We start from the raw sequence: 18,258 nt of genomic DNA, 5'->3' as shown, positions 1-18,258 counted from the left end.
TTGCAGTGTACAAATCCCCAGACATTTTCAGGAAGAGGATCATATGAATGTAGTTTGTGAATATTATCTTCTTACAGTAGGCAAATTGCTGCTAGCAGAAGGCAACACTACCTTTTTAATTTAAAAATTACATCGATTTATTTGCTTATTTATTTTGTGTGTGTTGTGTGAGTGCCACAGTTCTCATGTGGAGGTCAGAGGATAATTTGCTGAAGTCAGTTCTCCTCTACCATATGGGTTCTGGGAGCTGACTCATGTTACCAGGCTTGGTAACAAGTGCCTTAACTTGCTGAACCATCCTCACCAACCTTGACAATGCCTTTTTAATGATACATTCATAGGTAAAAGTATTTTAAAAAATTGGTGAGAAAAGCAGGGTTCAATGGCATGTACTTGTAGTCTCAGCCATTGGAAGACCGAGGCAGGAGGATTGCTGGAGTCAAAAGTTTGAGGCCAGCCTGAGCAATATAGGTAGATTATGCTTCAATAAAAACAAAACAAATAAAATAAAATGGATGGGAAAAATAATCTTGAGTACAAGAGAATGGTTGATTTTGGCCAGAAGACACAGGAATAATAAAGAAAGGCTGGAAAGAAAGTATGCTTAAGGTCATGCTGCTTCTTAGCCTGTGTTGTAATTTGGAATATTCCTCTCTTTCTTAAAAATTGACGATATGTTTAACCTTTTACTATGTTTATGGGTATATTTCACAATACAATAACTAAGTAAAAAGTGCCACCTGCCATGCTAAATAAACTGAACAGCAGGGTATTAAGTTGAATTATTGTGTGTTCTTGAAGACAGACTTCAGATTCCCAAATGTTCTGTAGTAGCTCCTTACATACATTCTGCCTGGTTTACATATGTAACAGGGAGACAAGGGATACTCCACACTGGCTTCTTAGAACACCCTGCAGCCCCCGCCCCAAGACAGTTTCTCTGTGCGGATCTGACTGTCTTGGAACTAGCTCTGTAGACCACGCTGGCCCGCCACTCAGAGGTCTGCCTGCCTCTGTCTCCTGCTGTGACAAAAGGCACGCACCACCACCCCAGTCTTACAATTAATTGCAATCCTGAGAGTTCACTGTGGGACTCTGAGCCCAGGTGAAAGCTTGGCCCCACCAGATAACATCAGAACATCCTTAATCTTGGTGGCCTGAGAAGGCTGATTTTCTATAGGCTTCCAATAGGCTATTCCATATTTGGTTAGCAGCAGGTAGAAACAGGTATGAGCTGTCCCCATTGAGGTTCACTGTATATGTCAGCATTCCATGTCCTTGGAGGGGCTGGTGTATGATGTGCTCGTTGGCACAGAGAACATGTAAGGATCCCTCATGTTTATTTCTGTTCCTGGAATGAGGCTGGCTTTGGACACTTGTCCCATGTCTCTAGTGCTGCGCACCGTCATTCAGGGTCCCACTCAGGGTCTTTATAGTGAGTTCAGTCTCAGTGATGAGAGAGACGTTTGTGGAGCAGGCAGATGCATGCAAGAGAGGAAACCAGTATGGCAGGGGCAAGGCTGAGCAGTGTGGGCTGGGGTTTGTCCTTTGTCCAGACATCAGGACATGCCACTCAATCCTAGGAGCTAAGGAGATCCAGTGGGGTGTGTCTGGAGGGAAGAAGAACCCCATAGAAGGGGCTACACCGGAACTGGCAGCCTTCCTTGGATTTCCTGTAGGTTAGAAATGGTTGTGAAATTCCAGGCTGAAGTTGGAAAGCCAAGGGTGTCTGGATTTCCTTTGTGGTTTTCTGTTTCTTGGTCACCTGTGGTCCTCTCTTTTCTTTCTTCCTCTGTGTTGTCTGAGGCAAGTGATGGTGGAGGAAGTTCAGTTAGTAGTACTGTATGTGTGGGGCACTTTTCCTTCCTGCCCCAGCCTTGTCGGGCCCTCCGACATGGATGCTGGCTTCCACTGGAGTCTCTATAAACAAGGAAATGAAACAAAAAAGGAAATATGTCTTCATTTACTTTTAGCTTCATAAAGTTATTGTTTTTCCCTTTCAGTGTTAGGGATTGAGTGACATGGTTTCTGTATTCTAGGCAAGTGCTCTACATTGATCTATATGTAGTCTCTGCCATCTTATTTTATTTTATTTGAGATGGAGTCTAACCTGTCTAGATTGACCTTCAGCTTACTCTTGTAGCTGGGGCTGACCTTAAACTTGAGATCCTCCTGCCTCAGCCTCCTGAATAGTTCGAAATACAGGCATGTGTCACCAGGCCTGGTAGAGCTTTTTGTTAATAGGACTTTACAAGGAATTTTGGTTAAGAAGCTGGCTATGTGCGCTCAGTTTGTTGTCCTTTATTATGTGTATAACTGTTTGTTTTAAAAGTAGTGAATGTTTTCTAATACTGGGAGCTGAACCTAGAGCCTGGAGCACATCAGGCAAGCCTTCTAGCATCAAACTATACTCCCGGCGCTTCATACGCATATGTGGTGTGAGGGATGGAGACCTGAAGGCTTTGAGTTCTCCCAGGTCCTTCCAGCTAACATTAGTTCAAATCTGCATTTGAACATGTTCCCTCCCAGCAACATTTTTACTGTGGCTGTTTTAGGTTCTCCTTGTAATGGTTTTCTGTCTCCCTCTGTGACTCTTCTTTTTTGTCCCGCTATGACGAAAACCTCTTAGATTTATTAACTCCTTTGCCTTGGCATTAGTACCCCCTCCCCCACCGATGTCTGAAAAGAGCTGTCTTCTGGGAAGCCTGTACAGCCCAGAGTCTCTGGTGAGCTCTGAATAGCTCATGGGCTGTGTCTGCAGACAGCGGATCCCAGAAAGGAAAGACAAATAAACTTAGGCGGGTGTGAGTCTGCTGGGAAGCCCTGGGAGAGCCAGGGGAAAACGGGGAAGCAAAGCTGACATGAGCAGAGGGACTCTGGGACCCGAGCCTTCAGGCACTGGGCCATTCTTTCAGCCCTGCTGGCTCCCGCCACCCCTTCTTCCATAGAGCTGACCAAAGCTGACTTGGAGATGTCACCCTGTCAGTCTGAAATGGAGTTCTGCTTCCTTTAAAATGTGCCTGTAGTCTCATTAGTGTTGCTGGGAAGGAGAAAGAAATACATGTAAATCTATTTCATCATTCAGTGGCAACAGACACAGTCCCTGCTTCCAGGGAGCTGCAAGCTGTCTTCTGAGCAGTTGAGACTATGGACAGTGTCTGGGGCATTTTCAAAAAGTAAATATGGAGATTAGTACCATTTAAATATGCATATTGATGTATTGATCATCTGTTAATAAAAGTGACATTATTGTACTTTTACTTATCTGTATCTGTTTGTTTCGTAAGTAGCTATTTGGCATTCCCTTTGTAGGATAGGAGCCCAGCAAGAGGTAGTGTGTCCCAGAAAGCTGAGTAGATCTAAGCATAAGGAAGCCTGCTATCTTCAGTGAACACAGTAGTCATGGTGACAAAAGGTAGAAAGACATGGTATCTGATCCGAGGACTCTGTAGCAGGAGGACACTGGGCAGCAATCACAAGTATTAGAGTATATACACCTGCACACCCATAGTGTGTACACACCCAAGTACTAGTGTGTACACACCCAAGTACTAGTGAGTACACACACAAGAGTGAAACATTTACAGATACTTGGAAGGAGTTTGCTGACCCAGTGAAATGGGGGTTGGGGAGTCCCTACAAGTAGAGTGTTCTGCGTGGAAAAAGGCAGGGAAAATGAGAGAGCTTGGCTTACTAGGGGATAGGAGTCCTTTGGTCATGCTGGCATGTACCATAATGGGGATGATCGCTGTAGCAGGCCCAATCCAGCCACCACCTGCTTTTGTCTGTTTTCTTTTTGTAAAAGCCTGATAGAGCAGCAGCATAGGAGTTTTCTTGTGCCTCCGTAGCTCATAACCAACCTTTGCTAGGAGCCTAGGAGACACATTGACACTTGGAGGCCATTGTTTATGCTAGGGCTCTGGCTTGGTGGTGTTCATTCTGTGCATTTTGACAAATTCATGATGGATATCCACTGTTACAGGCTCATGCAGAGTAGCCCCTGTCCTCCCTGTTCTCTCTGACCCTGGCACTGGTCTTTTTAATTGTGTTCATGTTTTTTCCTTTTCTAGAATTATGCTCACTGTGGAGCTTTCTTCACATTAGTTTCATTGGAATAGTTAATTTCTATTGGATACTGAATAGTATTTCATTGTTTGAATCCAGCATATTTTATTTATTTATGGGCTAACTGAAGTATGCTTTAGTTAGTCCTAAATTTTGCTAACTGTGAACAAAGCTGCAGTCTATATTACACAGAACTTTCCCAGAAGGGAGGCTGGGAGTCTTCCAGTTCCTGGGGGAGGAGAGCTACTTGGGAATGTCTGGCACATTATGTTTAAGACTAAAATCAGAAACCAATTGAGAGGATTTTCTTCCTTGTAGAAATTTGCATTTTACATTTTGGTTTTATGATTTAGGGTTTTTTATTTTGTTTTCTTGTTTTTGTTTTACAAGACAGGTTTCTCTGTGTAGCCCTGGAACTTGCTGTGTAGACCAGTCTGACTTTAAACTCAGAGATCCGCCTGCCTCTGGGAGTAAAGGCATCGTGCTATCATCACCTAGCAGACTCCTTATAGTTTTAAGTCTCCACAGTCTAGACCCAAGCAAACTTCCACACGAAGGCTTGCAACTCTGACTGAAAAATAAACCTAGTCCAGACCATTTGGACATCACCATTCTAACTGCTGGCTTCCTGTTCTAGAATCTGTGTGGGCCTCAGTTTTCATCTGTCTGACACATAGCTGTCACAGCCACAAACTCCTATCCCCAAGAAGCAAGAGAATTTTTTTAAAATAAGAATTAAGCTGTGGAAGAATAGAGATGAAACAGAAAAAAAAAAGCTACTTCAAGCTACCTAGGAGGTATAATCATGGAGGGGATTGGAGGATGAGGAGGAATAGAGGAGACTCTCAGGTTCTTGAATTGTGGCATCATCCACAGAGAAAAGGAACTTCAGAGAGAGGGTGTGTGTGTCATATCCCCTGCAGTGCTGGCTTTGGTGCTGGGCAGAGTTCCTGAATGGTAGTGCTGCTTGGCTGTGGGAAGCTTCACCTTTCTACAAGGATGAAGAAAAATGAAAGCCAGACTTCAGAGACACAAACTCAAACTCTGTGTGTTTTTAAAAAATTTTTGTCTATCTTTTTTTTTTTTTTTTTTTAGTTCATGTGCGCTGATATTTTACCTGCACATATGTCTGTGTGAGGGTGTCAGATCCTCTGGAACTTAAGATACAGACAGTTGTGGGCTGCCATGTGGATGCTGGGAATTGAACCTGGGTCCTCTGGAAGAGCTGCTGTCTTCTTAACTGCTGAGCCCTAGGCACTAGATTCTCGGGCATGGACAACAGGGTCAAGATGAAGGTGACTGTGGAACTCTAGGACTTCTCAGAGCTAGAAATCTGTGGCTGAAAGGGGAGGTCTAGAGAGAAGCCAATGAGAAGAGCGCGGGCGTTGGAGGAATGGCTCTTCATTCAAAACCTGGGCAGCTTGGTGTTTGTGGAAAGATGAGAGCAGAAATGACAGCAAATGCTCTGAGCAGACATGATGGTCAGGAGAGCAGCTGTGCAGGCGACAGTGTTGGTGTCTGTGGTGTGGTGTGATGCCGTTAGACTTTCTCCAGTGTTCTGTTGGAGCTGCATAGCTCCTGTAAAGTGCCACGGTTAATGGAGGCGGTGATTTATTTGCGGTTTGGGTTAGTGACTGTAATAGAATGACTCCTTTCAAATGCTGAAACAGGTCTATATTTGAGGCTCCCTCCCACCCCATTTTGTAATAGATAAAGGTAGCTATAGAACTTAAACCTAGAATTTATATTACTTTACAGTTTCATGAAGTTTAGCACAGATACTGGTTTCAGTAGTCTTTGTGCCTCCCACCTTTGCTTCTTATTTATTTATTAAATCACCCCACTCTGGCATCTGCCTCCAGCATCCTGTCAAGGTTACAGCCTCCCAAACCCACTCGTGCTGCCCGCCTTGTAACACCATGATGTAGTCTTTTCCATAGACATTCTGTGCCTCAGACCCTGTGGCGGGAATCTCAGAGCATTCCTCTTTTCTTCTGATTTTATTGAACTTTATTATTTTAAACACTATGGTTACATATGCCTATGATCCCAGTGCTTGGGAGAGTGTAAGGCCATTGTGAGTACCTAGTAAGACCTTGTCATATTGCCTCTCCTCAAAAGTTTGGTTTATGTAAAAAATTATAAATGTATTCCTTAAAAGTAGAGGACATTCAAGAGAGGCATCGTGGAAAGGAGACCTTTGAGCAAAGACTTGAGGAGGAGGCTTAGGGCTTAGGGATTGAACATTGAAGGAATGGGTTGGGGAGAGTGTGAGTGTGTATGTGTGTCTGTTGGTGAGTGGGTGTATGGGTTCTGGGGATGAAACCTAGGCCCTCTTGCATGCCGGGTAAGCTATCTACCACTGAACTACATCCCCAGCCATTTCTTTTTACTACTTTTTCTCATAAAAGTTATTTGGCTTGAGCAGTAGTCTCACAACCATCTGCATCTCCAGTTCCTGGGGATGTGATGCTCTCTTCTGGTCTCCATGGGCACCAGGCACACGTGTGGTACACAGACACACCTGCAGCACAGCCATACACATATTTTAAAAAAGAAGAAACTTGGTAGAAACTCATTTAGAAAACAGTATTATGTTAAACACAACAAACTAAACCCAAAGAGTTTCATCTTCTATATTTCCACTTGTATAACACTTGAGAAAAGGCCAAATGACAGAGATAACTCTAATCAGCAGTGGCTCGGGACCCAGGGGAAAGAAATGTGGGGCCAGTGGGTATGCTCCCTGTCTAGACTGTGATGGTAGTCATGTCACATTAGTTACAACTCATCAAGTGATGCATGTAAAAAAGGATAAATTATACTGTATATAAATTATGCCTTAATTTTATAAAGCTTCAAAAGTCATATTTTTACTTATGGTATATGTGTACCTGTATGAGTCCCTGTGCGCCACAAGTTTGCAGATGCCTGTAGAGACCAGAGCCTTGGATCTCCTGATGTGCATGCTGGGCACTGAACAGAGATTTACAGTGCTCTTAACTACTGAGCCATTTCTCCTGCTCCTAATTTTAAAAATTGTGTAAGAGATTCTTCAGTTTAACATTAGTGAAGCTATCTACCTCCAGCTGCTTTCTGATTCACTTGACATTGTTTTCTTATTTTTAAAAAAGTATTTTTTAAACATTTGGTGTGTGTGTGTGTGTGTGTGTGTGTGTGTGTGTGTGTTTATCCGTCCGTCCCACGTGCTTGGCTTCTCAGACCACCATGTAGGCTCCAGGGATCAGACTGAGTGTGAGGGAGGCAGCATTTTTATCTCCAGAGCTTGTTTCACCAACTCTGCTTGGCCCTTATGCCCCCATCCATTCAAGGTCAGCCTTTTCCAAGGGTCTTAAGACTTTAGGTATAATTTCTCATGAAAGCATCTAAGTAATTCTAAAACAAAAGAAACCAATGTGATCATTTGTAGCTCTGTAGTCAGTTGGTCTGTTTATGTTTCATGTGATTCTTGGTATTTTTGGGCTTGTTTCCATCCCTGTGCCTCATAATTTCTGTCTGTCTTGCCTCTTGGGTTTCCCTGAATGTTTAGCCCAAGACGAGCACATGAGTGTGAGGAAGGGCCCCTGTGATCCTAGTCTTCAGGGGCCCAAACAGGAGAAGTGTGAACTTGAAGTCAGTCTGGCTCTCACAGAGCCCCCAAAACAAACAAACAAAAGAATCTCAGTAAGTGGAAGGTGTTTTTGACACGCTCTTCACTGATAGCTGGACGCCACACTCTGAGTCTGGCAGTGGGATGAGACAAGAAGTGCCGTGCACTCCCTGTGTGCACATTTCCATATGGCTTCTTAATGACTTGTAGCATTTCTGTGCATTGAATCTACTTTGTGTGCTTACAAACGGCTGTGAAAGAGACAGACGTTAGCAACAGAGGGGAAAAGGGAAATGAATGAAGACTCTAAGGAGGATATGGTGCAAATATTTGTTGTTATTATTATTATTTTGTTCCTCTTTTAAAATGATTTTCTATATATGTGTATGTAGTATGTGTGTATATATGTGTATGTTCATGTGTGTAAATATATATATATATAGTGTGAATGTGTGTGTGTGTGTGTGTGTATGTACATGGTGAGTGTGGAGGTCAGACAGTTTGCAGAAGTCAGTTCTCTCCTCCACCATTATGGGTTCCAGGGATTGATCTCAGGCCGTTGGGCATGGCAGCAGATGCCTGTACCTACTGAGCCATCTCACTGACCCATCCAAGGTCTTTGCCTTTAAAACTTTGTTTGTTTGGATGCGGAGCTCATACTGGGGCTTTGGTTGAGTATGCTTAGGCACACTTCCACTGAGTTACAGTCCCAGCCTCCCCCAATTTTATTTTCAATTAAATCGTAATAGTTTTCTTTATTCTTCAAGAATGATGAACTGAAGAATGGAAGGAATTCCTTCTCCCTTCTCCTCCGTAGTTTGTCGGTTTTCTTGCAGAAGGAGGTATGCAGGGAGAGTGGACTGAGACTCTAGGCTGAGTGCCATGTCAGGGCAGTGTGCCCCTCATTCGTCTCTGTGTCCTCAGTGGAGCCTGGGGTGGTGCCTTGCTGCACGTAGCAGCGGCTCGCTCTGTGTTTGCTGAGCTGAAAGAGCCCTGTGTTTCTGGGCTTCTTCATTTGCCAGGACTTCAGGGTGGGTCTTGCCTACTGGTTTACATTCCTTTCTTTTCGTCCCAACTCTGAGGTGTGAGAGCATGGTTCAGGAGCTTGGGTGGAGTAGAATTTTTTTTTTTGTAGCTCCCTCGCCCTTTCCCAGTCTTACTCCCTCTCACACGTGTGGGGAATCTCACAGCCTACCCATTCTTCTTGTTTCATCTGGTGCCTTTCTCCCTGTGCTTGCTATTTCCTTATTGAAACTCTTTTCATGAACCGATTCTTTATTTTTTTCCCCGGTTGGAACTCACTCTGTAGACCAGGCTGACCTTGAACTCACAGAGATTCGCCTGCCTCTGCCTCTGGAGTGCTGGGATTAAAGGCGTGCGCCACCAACGCTGGCATCATGAACTATTCTTTTCCGATCCATGCAGCTTTTAAGGTTGACCCTAGACTCGGAGATGAGTTGTCATGAAACCAAGGCTTGTTTCTGGAAAGAATGTGTAAAGACCTGTACTCTGATTCTACCAGAAAAAGAGTGTTTCTGCCTTTGAAGAATAGCCAGGTCTCACACGTAGTTGTCCAAATTCTCTAGTGTTTATTGGGCCTTGAAAGGCTGTACCTCACAAAGGACACAGTCCCTGCACTGCTGTCCCGTGGCGATGGGCAGGGGATTCCAGAGAGATCCTAAAGGAAGAGGGTGAAATGGGGTGCTGTGCAAGCATTGTACTGATGTTATTACCCAGCTGTGTGTCTGAGAAGTGATACCTGTGTGACTTCCCACTTGGCTTCTTCTGTCCTTATGCCAGGAATGCTATGTCAACTCTCTGGAGCTCTGAATCTCTGGTTTTCTCTTCTGCCACCTGCTGGAGAAAGCACTTTGCTTAGAGATGGGACCTTGAGTTGCTTCATTTTATAAGAGATTAGTTTGCTCTATTTTGAGCCCAAACACTAAGGTAAAATGGCTCTACATCATGTTTGTATAAGAAATAAGAAGGAACTACTTATGAGGCAAAGACAGATAACTTACATGAAGTTTTAGCACTATGCGTATCAGAGAGCTGGGTAGCATGCTATCTCCTTATCTGCGCTGCCTGGTTTTATGTCAGCTTGACACCAGCTGGAGTCATCAGAGAGGAGGGGACCTCAACTGAGAAAATGCCCCCAAAAGATCCAACTGTAAGGCATCTTCTTAAATAGTGATCAATGGGTGAGTGCCTAGCCGAAGGTAGGTAGTGTCACCCCTGGGAAGGTGGTCTGGGTTCTATAAGAAAGTAGACTGAGCAGCAAGCAGCAGCCCTCGATGGCCTCCATATCAGCTCCTGCTTCCAGGTTCCTACCCTGCTTGGATTCCTGCTCTGATTTTCTTTGATGATGAGCCATGATGGAGAAGCATAGGCCGAATAAACCCTTTCCTCCCCAACTTGATTTTTGATCATGATGTTAAATCATAGCAATAGAAACCTTAACTAAGTCATAATCCTAACACTTGGGTGATAGAAGTAGGAGGATCTGAGTTCAAGGCCAGTCTTAGCTACATAGGGAGTAAGAGGCAAGCCTGGGATACTCGATACTTTCTCAAAACAAAACAAAATAAAATCATAATAGACAAATCAGGCTTTTGAACTTAGCAAGCACACCAGACCAGTGGAGTGCAGCTCCCTTGACCAGAGCACTTGAAGTCCAAGAGGTTGTAGGCACACTGTTCTGTTACCTGAGTACTTGCTGTGAGCCTCTTCAGGAAAATGACCCAGTGAAGGGGCTCTGCCTCTAGCCACACATCAGTTGCTGCTTCTTCTGCTTGTAGCACAAGCCACTTCATACTAACCCTCAGACCGCCTGCCACCCAGCCTATGTGCAGGTCCTCTGTGCCTTGAACTGTGGTTCATGAAACTTCTTATCTAGTGCCCTACAGAGACTTTCCATTGTGTCCTTAGCCTCTCTCTGCCTTCAGTGGAGCCTCTCTGAACCCTGAGACTCACAAAGCCTTCCCTAACCATTATGTAACACACACACACACACACACACACACACACACACACACACACACACACACACACACAGAGAGAGAGAGAGAGAGAGAGAGAGAGAGAGAGAGAGAGAGAGAGAGAGAGAGCTGTAAAAATGCGTGATTGGAGAGTTAATATTTGCAATTAAGATTGGAATAAAATAGCCTGTGATTGTGAATGGCCACAATATCAAGTGAAGTCAAGAATTGTTTGGTGAAATACAGTTGACAGAACTGACATTGTGGAAAGATGTGAACATGTCTTATTTCTTGTGTAGTTTGCTTACAGTGGGTGATACTCCACTCATTGGTTTTAGGCATCAGGGTAAGGTATCTTTGAAAGGAGAGCAGAGGTCATTTTAGAAATTTTGTCTACTATAATAAGTCTCTCAGTTCCTGCCTTCGATTGTGTGCTACTCCTTGCTTGAAAATTACAGTTCAAGAAGAAACTGCCAGATCAAACCAGGGCTTGGAGACACAGTATGAGTCTAATGAAGTAAGTCATGATACTAGGTCATTTCACATGCTGCCTAGGGTCAGCCTTTGTGGGGAAGGAACAATACCTAAAACCTAGCAGAGTGACATTGTAGCCTTACATTCTTCATATGAAGTCAGGTTAGGTGCTGGGTATACAGTGCCACAAAATAGATATGGCTCCTCTTTCATGGGCCTCATCGAAGACAGATGTTAAACTTAAGAGACAAAACAAATATGGGCTTGAAAATCACAGCCCCACAGTGGGAGTGTTGATGTGAGGGTGAAGTGGATCTGCTCTAGATGAAGCACGTCAACCCCACAATTTGGCTTTGGGTTCAGGAGTCCCCGGGAGAGTATGCAGTGAGTAGACCCAGAGACCTGTGTTTTCCTGGGCAGGAAGGCACAGCAGCAGCTGGAGGAATGTCCATTGAACATTTCCTTTCTTCTCTCCCTCCTGCTACGTATCCACCTTTGTCACTTGTCATGTCAGAATGTTTAGAAATAACACACCATGTCCCCAGTTACAACTGCCTCTCAGTAGCCCTCGGGGACTGATCCCCTGATCTTCCCTAGACTCTAAAATCTATGGACACTCAAGTCCCACAGGTAAGGTGGTGTAAAGCATTTGGTATGTTCCTACCTCAGTCTTCCCTTAGACCTCCTGCATATACCCATTAAAGGCCATGTAAATGATTTAGGGAATAATATCAGAAAATAAAGTTCATCTGCATTTCAATGCAGATGCCACTACCCACCCCACCCCAGTTCTTTTTGATCCTTGGTTGGTTGAGTGTGTGACGGTAGAACCCCTTGGATAGAGTGCCATACTAGGGCCTGGTCAGTGGTCACTTCAGGATTAGAGCTGTCAGCCTTCGAGGCAGCGGGAGGCCAGGTTAAGACAGACCCACTTCAGTAGGAAGATGGATTGGATAGACATCTTGGTATTCCTTCCAGCTCTGCTTGCAGGCCAGCCCCTAACGTTTCCTCTTGTGTGTTAGTGAAGGTTGATTCCTGTGGGAGTATCCCACACTCTCCTAGTGCAGGTTCTGAGAGCCTCAAGTCTCACTTGCTGCTTTCTCTGCCCAGGAGCCTTACTTAGTCTTCTACAGCTGTGCTGAGTCAACTTGATCTGTCATGAAAGTTTGGCAGAGTGTTGGAGTTTTCAGATCAATGAAACCCAATATGTGACCTGGAATTAGAGTAGATGTGGGACAATTAATTCTCTCTTACAATGAACTTAGTCCAAGAAAGTAGCAGTCATTGAGAGGATTGCTGTCTCCTCCAGGTTGAGCAAAAGTCAGTTGTTTGTCTTCCTGTAATTTAGAATGGACTTGGCAGTTGTGTTTTTTCTACCGCCCCTGTCATTTCTGAGGCTGACAGCTTAGAGGTAGGAGGGAGCCATAATTTACTCCAGGAATGACTCAGATGGCCTCGTTTTAGCTGTAACTGTGCCATTCTCCATTCACCTCTCCCTCCACCTCCATTTTTTTTTCTTTTTTAAAATCTGTTCTTGAGTGAGGAGCTTTGAAAAGAATACGAGTAGAGTAGGCTTGCCTATAGACACCACCCTTCCTCCCTCCCTCCCTCCCTCCTCCCTCCCTCCTCCCTCCCTCCCTCCCTCCCTCCCTCCTTCCCTCTATTTTGAGTGCCCGTTTCTCACTGATTCTGTCTTTTTTCCCATGCTGCTATTAAAAGACAATGACTAGTTAAGCGTCTGAGGTGAGGCAGGTGCCTCCTGATTGTAGTGCTCTCAGGCGAGTATTGATTCTGATGGCACAGACTGGCTGTGTTTATTAGGGTGTTTTAGTGACTGTGCTTGCTCTGTTAAGTTGGAGGAAAGCCATCAGTTGTTAGCTCTAAATGTCTGTTTCCTGCACCAGTGGGCAGATCTGAGGTTAAAGAGTTTCATGTTCCAGGTCCAGTACTGAGATAGACCGGTGTGCTTGGTATCTGGGTTTCAGCCAACACTGGCCTTTAAGGCTCTCTACATTGGCTAACAGAGATGTTTGTGGGTCTTGGGCTTTGCCTAAGTCACAACCCTATCAAATCCTTCTGTATACATGTGGTATTTTCACACTGCAAGTAACCTGCCCTCTAAAATGTGTGCAAACTTTTATTTTTTCCTCAGTTAGTGAGATAGTTCTTCAGTGGCTGAAATATATAAATTATTACCATTATTATTTTTTTTAATTATGAAGTAAGATGGACACGCCTTTAATCCCAGCACTCAAGAAGCAGAGGCAGGAGGATCTCTGAGTTTGAGGCCAGTCTAGTCTACAGAGTGAGTTCCAGGACAACCAAAGATACACAGAGAAACCCTGTCTCAAAAAAAACAAAAATATAACTTATTTAATTAATATGTATTTAATGTATATGTATGAGTGCCTGCATACATGTTTGTATACCACTAAGGAGCCCAGATGAGGTTGTCAGATCCCCTGGGACTAGAATTACAGTCATTTGTGAGCCACCATGACAGTGCTGGGCAGTCAAACCTGGATCCTCTGGAAGAGCCGCCAGTGCTCTTAATTACCAGGCTACCTCTCCAGAGCCCATCTTTTCATTTGGCAGTGGCTTTGGAAGAACAGTTTGTCACAGTAGCATTATGGATATACACGTGTGTTGGAGCAAGACTACAGGTCACTGTGTTTTGCCTTGGGGTCAGGGACTATTTTGTTTCAGAACAGGGATGTCAGAGGTAACAGTTGAATACAGTTCAGAATCAACAAGAAGGTGAGACAAGCTGTCCCAAGGCATCCAAGATGTTGTAGTCATGGTACAGACAAAGCTTCAGGATTGAGATGAGAGCCAAGAGCTGTTGCCTGAGACCTTTTCTGCTTCAGAACCATTTTGATGAGTGTGGAGGGAATCCTAAGCTCTGGCCTTGACTGGCATTCCTTGGTGACTTCAGTTCCTCAGGGAGGAACCAGGGTAAGGACATTACCGACATTCACGGAAGGACTGGATAGAAACAGTTAAGTTTCTGTATCTAGGCAACTTGAAACTATTGTGGAGTTTGTTCTAACTGGCATGGTGGTTCAGCCCTCTCCTCACTGCCTGGGGGGCTTCACAGAAGCTCCTTGCCCCCACAATGTGGAGGGGGATGAAGCCAAGTTTGAAGTCATTGGCAGAGCTGAAGCCAGGCTGTCTGTGGCAGGGGCCAGCTCATCTCCTCCCTATTGCCCTGAGAGTTTGTCCTAGTGCTATTTTGGCCTGTGGTGTGTGGTTTCATTGAGTGGGCCAGTTTGTAATCACAACACAATCACATCTTTTAAGGGTTGAGTGAGCAAGCCAGGAGAGGAAACTGCTGAAGAGATTTTCCTCAATTAGTGAGGCCTTGTCTTCCCTGAGAGGGTCTTTAAAGTTAGTACAAGGGTAAGAAGAGGGGGTGGAGGGAGAAAGTGAGAGAAGGGGAGGGGGGGAGAGAGAGAGGGAGAGAGAGGGAGAGAGGGGGGGAGGAGAGAGAGAGAGGGGGGGGAAGGAGAGAGAGAGAGGGGAGGAGAGAGAGAGAGGGGAGGAGAGAGAGAGAGAGAGGGGAGGAGAGAGAGAGGGGAGAGAGAGAGAGAGAGAGAGAGAGAGAGAGGAGAGAGAGGAGAGAGGAGAGGAGAGAGAGAGAATTTGGGGGAGGTGGTGGCAGGGAGGCAGCAATTCCTGCAAAGTGCTCCCAGCTGTCCCTGGTTTATGGACTAATCCCAGCCCTGCTCCAGCCTGTCATTCAGGGTAAGCTGCTATCATTAGTGGTTAAACATTTCTGAAAGTATTCCCTCTCAACTCTGACCACATGCCCTTTCGTGGAAAGGAGGTGGGGAGGAGCCAGGAGAGCAGGGAGTCCCACCCTGTTGTCTACACCCAGCTGCTCTATAGAGTGACAAGGAACCTTGGCCCTGGAAGAAGTCAGGATTTGTCAAAGCCTGTGTGTCTGCTTCTGTTCCCTGAGGGACAGACCTACTCTAAAGACTGTGGGTCTCAAGCCTAGGAGGCCTGTTTTGTCCTCGTGAGGAGATTCTTGGTTGGAATAACCCTTTATTAAGCCATTTCACCTCTAGAGCTCTGTCCTCAACACATGCATACACTGAGCCATGCTGAACAGTTACTGAGCATTGCTGTTCCCTCAGGAGCTGGGGACTACTTTCTGCTTTTGATGTGTGGCTGTGGGGAAGGGCTTCGCAGTAACATTTCTTCTCATGAAGTCGGGGCTTTGAAATCTTTTTCTTTGACTGAGGTGTGGTTGGCAGCTTTTGTTTTATGAAGGTAGCGCAGGGAAAAGTAAGATGGAGTGGGAAAGTCAAACCAAATCCTCTCTTAACTGTCAACAACTGCACCGTCTTTAGGAAGTGTAGACCCCAGAGTTTGCAAGGTCATGGGGCCTCTCATTGTCGGTCATTTTCACTGTGTTTTGTTTGTTTTGTTTTGTTTTGTTTTTTGAGACAAGGTCTTGCTGTGTAGCCTTGGCTTGCCTGGATCTCACTACTGAGTGCTGGGCTTAAAGATATGTACCACCATTACCAGTTTTTTTTAATTTTATGTAAGTTAGAAACAAGCTTGTTTCACATGTCAATCCCAGTTCACCTGTCGTTGGTGCACACCTTTAATCCCAGCACTAGAGAGGCAGAGGCAGGCAGATCTCTGTGAGTTCGAGGCCAGCCTGGTCTACCAAGCGAGTCCCTGTCTCAAAACAAAACAAAACAAAAAGATAAAATCTCATTCAGTAGTCTTTGGTATAGTACTTGTTGTATAACCAAGGCTGTCTTCAAACTCTGAGCAATTCTCCTGACTCAGCTTCCTGAGTGCTGGCATTACAGATGTATGCTACCACATCTAGTTCAATACACACACACTCGCTACCCCAAGAACAGTTGTTACTTCTCTTTAAAAAATATTTATGGGGTCTTTTCCATCAGAAGTGTACAAGCTCAGAGAAGGAAACTAGAAAAATCAACAAAGTATCCCTATTCCAAGCTTCCAAGATAACCACCATTAGTGTTGTGGTTTATGTCCATCTTGTACAAGAGTCTGTTACTGAAAGTTGGGCATGGTGACGCATGCCTATAATCCCAGCACTTGAAGGGCAGAGGCAGAGCCAGCATGGTCTACAAAGTGAATTCCAGGTCTGCCAGGGTTACACAGAGAAACCCTGTCTTGAAATAACAAAAAAGAATCTGTTACTGAGAAAGTAGGTGACTTATAACCCCTCACAAAACCAACGGTTCCTTGTGCTGTAGGCCTATCCCAGCCTGGTGGAGAGATGCTCTCAGTAGCAGGGAGACTCTGCTAGGTGGTCTTTCTGGCAGGAAGCTCTGTTAGAGATCAAGTCTTACCACTTGCCCAGTAACTAGGGGAAAGTAGCTCCAGAGAAGGTCAACAAAGGACCATCTATTCCACCTTCACCCTCTGGCCGAGGAGGAGGGGCCGGGTGAGAATGTGGTCTGCAGAACTTCCTGTTTGCTTACTTACTTGCAAATGGAGCAATAGAGCCACTGTCAGAGTGGCCGCCCTGAGTGAGGTGGTACATTAAAGTGTAATGCTCAGGTCATGGTGGTGTCACTCAGTGAGTGTGGTTTCCTCTGGGGTCTCTGTGATCAGTTTTCTTGTTCCTGGTCCTTCTGCCCATGCCCTGTAGTGTAAGTTGTTCTCTCAGCCTTTGGTTCCCTGCCTGGAAAGGACCAGACTTGTAGAGCCTGGCAGTGGTGGCGAACACCTTTAATCCCAGCACTCGGGAGGCAGAGACAGGCAGATCTCTCTGGGTTCGAGGCCAGCCTTACCTATGGATCAAGTTCCAGGACAGGCCCCAAAACTACAGAGAAACCCTGTGGGGCAGGGTGGGGGGAAGGGAGAACCCGACTTGTCTTTATTCATTAGATGGCATTTAAACCATCTAGTTGATGCAAATTAAATAATGACCGTGGGCATACCAATAATGTCTGTTAGCGAAAGAGCCAAGGCAGAGAGGCCTAGACATTTTTACTGAGTGGAGTGAAGGAACCCTACAGAACAAACTTTTGTCATCGTTGCTTTGTGCTCTGGGAAAATAGCAGTTTCTTCTGCTAGAACCCTCCTTAAATCCGTTTCACTCACCTGGAGAGCTGTTAAGTCCTCTTGTCTAGGTGTGATGTCCCAACATATGCACTGGCTCATGCTGCATAGTCATCTCCCAGATATAGGGGAATGATTTGCATAAGTTTGGGCCCCTGTACCTAACCGGAGAAAGTTCATCCACTGCCTGTCCGGAGGCTCTTGTTTATTCCTAACATCTAAGCCCAATAAAAATAATGTGATGGTCACAGGCTATTTTGCCAGTTATTTCAGATGTGGGGGTGATCTGCTCCTGATTTGTTTATTTCAAGTGGAAAAGTTTGCACAGAGCTGCCTTTTGGGCTTTTACCAAGAAGGAAGCTTCCCTGGGCCTCTGCTCAGAGCCAGCTCCTGTTGAGTGCAGAGCTGAAGTGACTCCAGGTCTTGTTTCTAATAAATAGCAAGAGGGGGAAGCGTCTTTCTTTCTCGCGGTGACTTATGTTGGTCTGCTTTCTCCTCTGCACCCCCAGAACGCACAGACATTCAGGTGGCTCAGCCAGAGCAACCACAACAACCGGTGACCAAAGCCCTGGTGCTAGGAACCGGCACCGCCAGCCTGTGAAGAACCCCAGCAACAGTGGCTTAGCCAATGGCACAGGTGAGTGATGACACTCAGCATCAGCCTGGATGGAACAGGAGGTCTGTGCCTGTCCTGTTCGCACTCAGGGCATTGCCTTTTGTGTCAGAGCAGTGAGAGAGACTCCAGCACTTGTGTGAATTTGAGTCCATTACTTACTCCATTGACCCATCTTGTTTGACCTCTGGCTTACTCTGGACATCCAGGGTTATTCTCCACGTTCCCATGCATGCCTAAAATACTCCTTTGGGCCTGGGGATGTAGCTCAATTGGGTGGAGACTTATGTAGTCTTCATGAGGCAGACCTGGGTTCAGACTTCAGCACCTTATAAAGCTGGCTTAAGGAGGTAGGAGGATCAGAAGTTAAAGGTCATCTTTGACTACATGACAGTTCAAGGTCAGCCTGGGATACATAAGATTCTGTCTCAGAAAATAAAAATGAAAAGCAAAATATCCCT

The 18,258-nt window shown here is 45.3% G+C and overlaps 1 protein-coding gene across 1 annotated transcript in view; it reads left to right on the top strand.

Annotated features, from left to right (window-relative positions):
* The window catches only part of Wwp2 (WW domain containing E3 ubiquitin protein ligase 2), a 122,039-nt gene that overhangs the window by 53,636 nt on the left and 50,145 nt on the right, over window positions 1-18,258 (top strand). The window contains exon 7 of the mRNA XM_040737189.1: window positions 17,694-17,821. Within this exon, the coding sequence (XP_040593123.1) occupies window positions 17,694-17,821 (128 nt within the window). The remainder of the gene's footprint in view (window positions 1-17,693; window positions 17,822-18,258) is intronic.

Source organism: Mesocricetus auratus, unplaced genomic scaffold (assembly GCF_017639785.1).
Source record: "Mesocricetus auratus isolate SY011 unplaced genomic scaffold, BCM_Maur_2.0 Super-Scaffold_6723, whole genome shotgun sequence".
Taxonomy (NCBI): domain Eukaryota; kingdom Metazoa; phylum Chordata; class Mammalia; order Rodentia; family Cricetidae; genus Mesocricetus; species Mesocricetus auratus.
The sequence above is the reverse complement of the archived record's forward strand: the minus strand, read 5'-3'. Positions and strand labels throughout refer to the sequence as shown.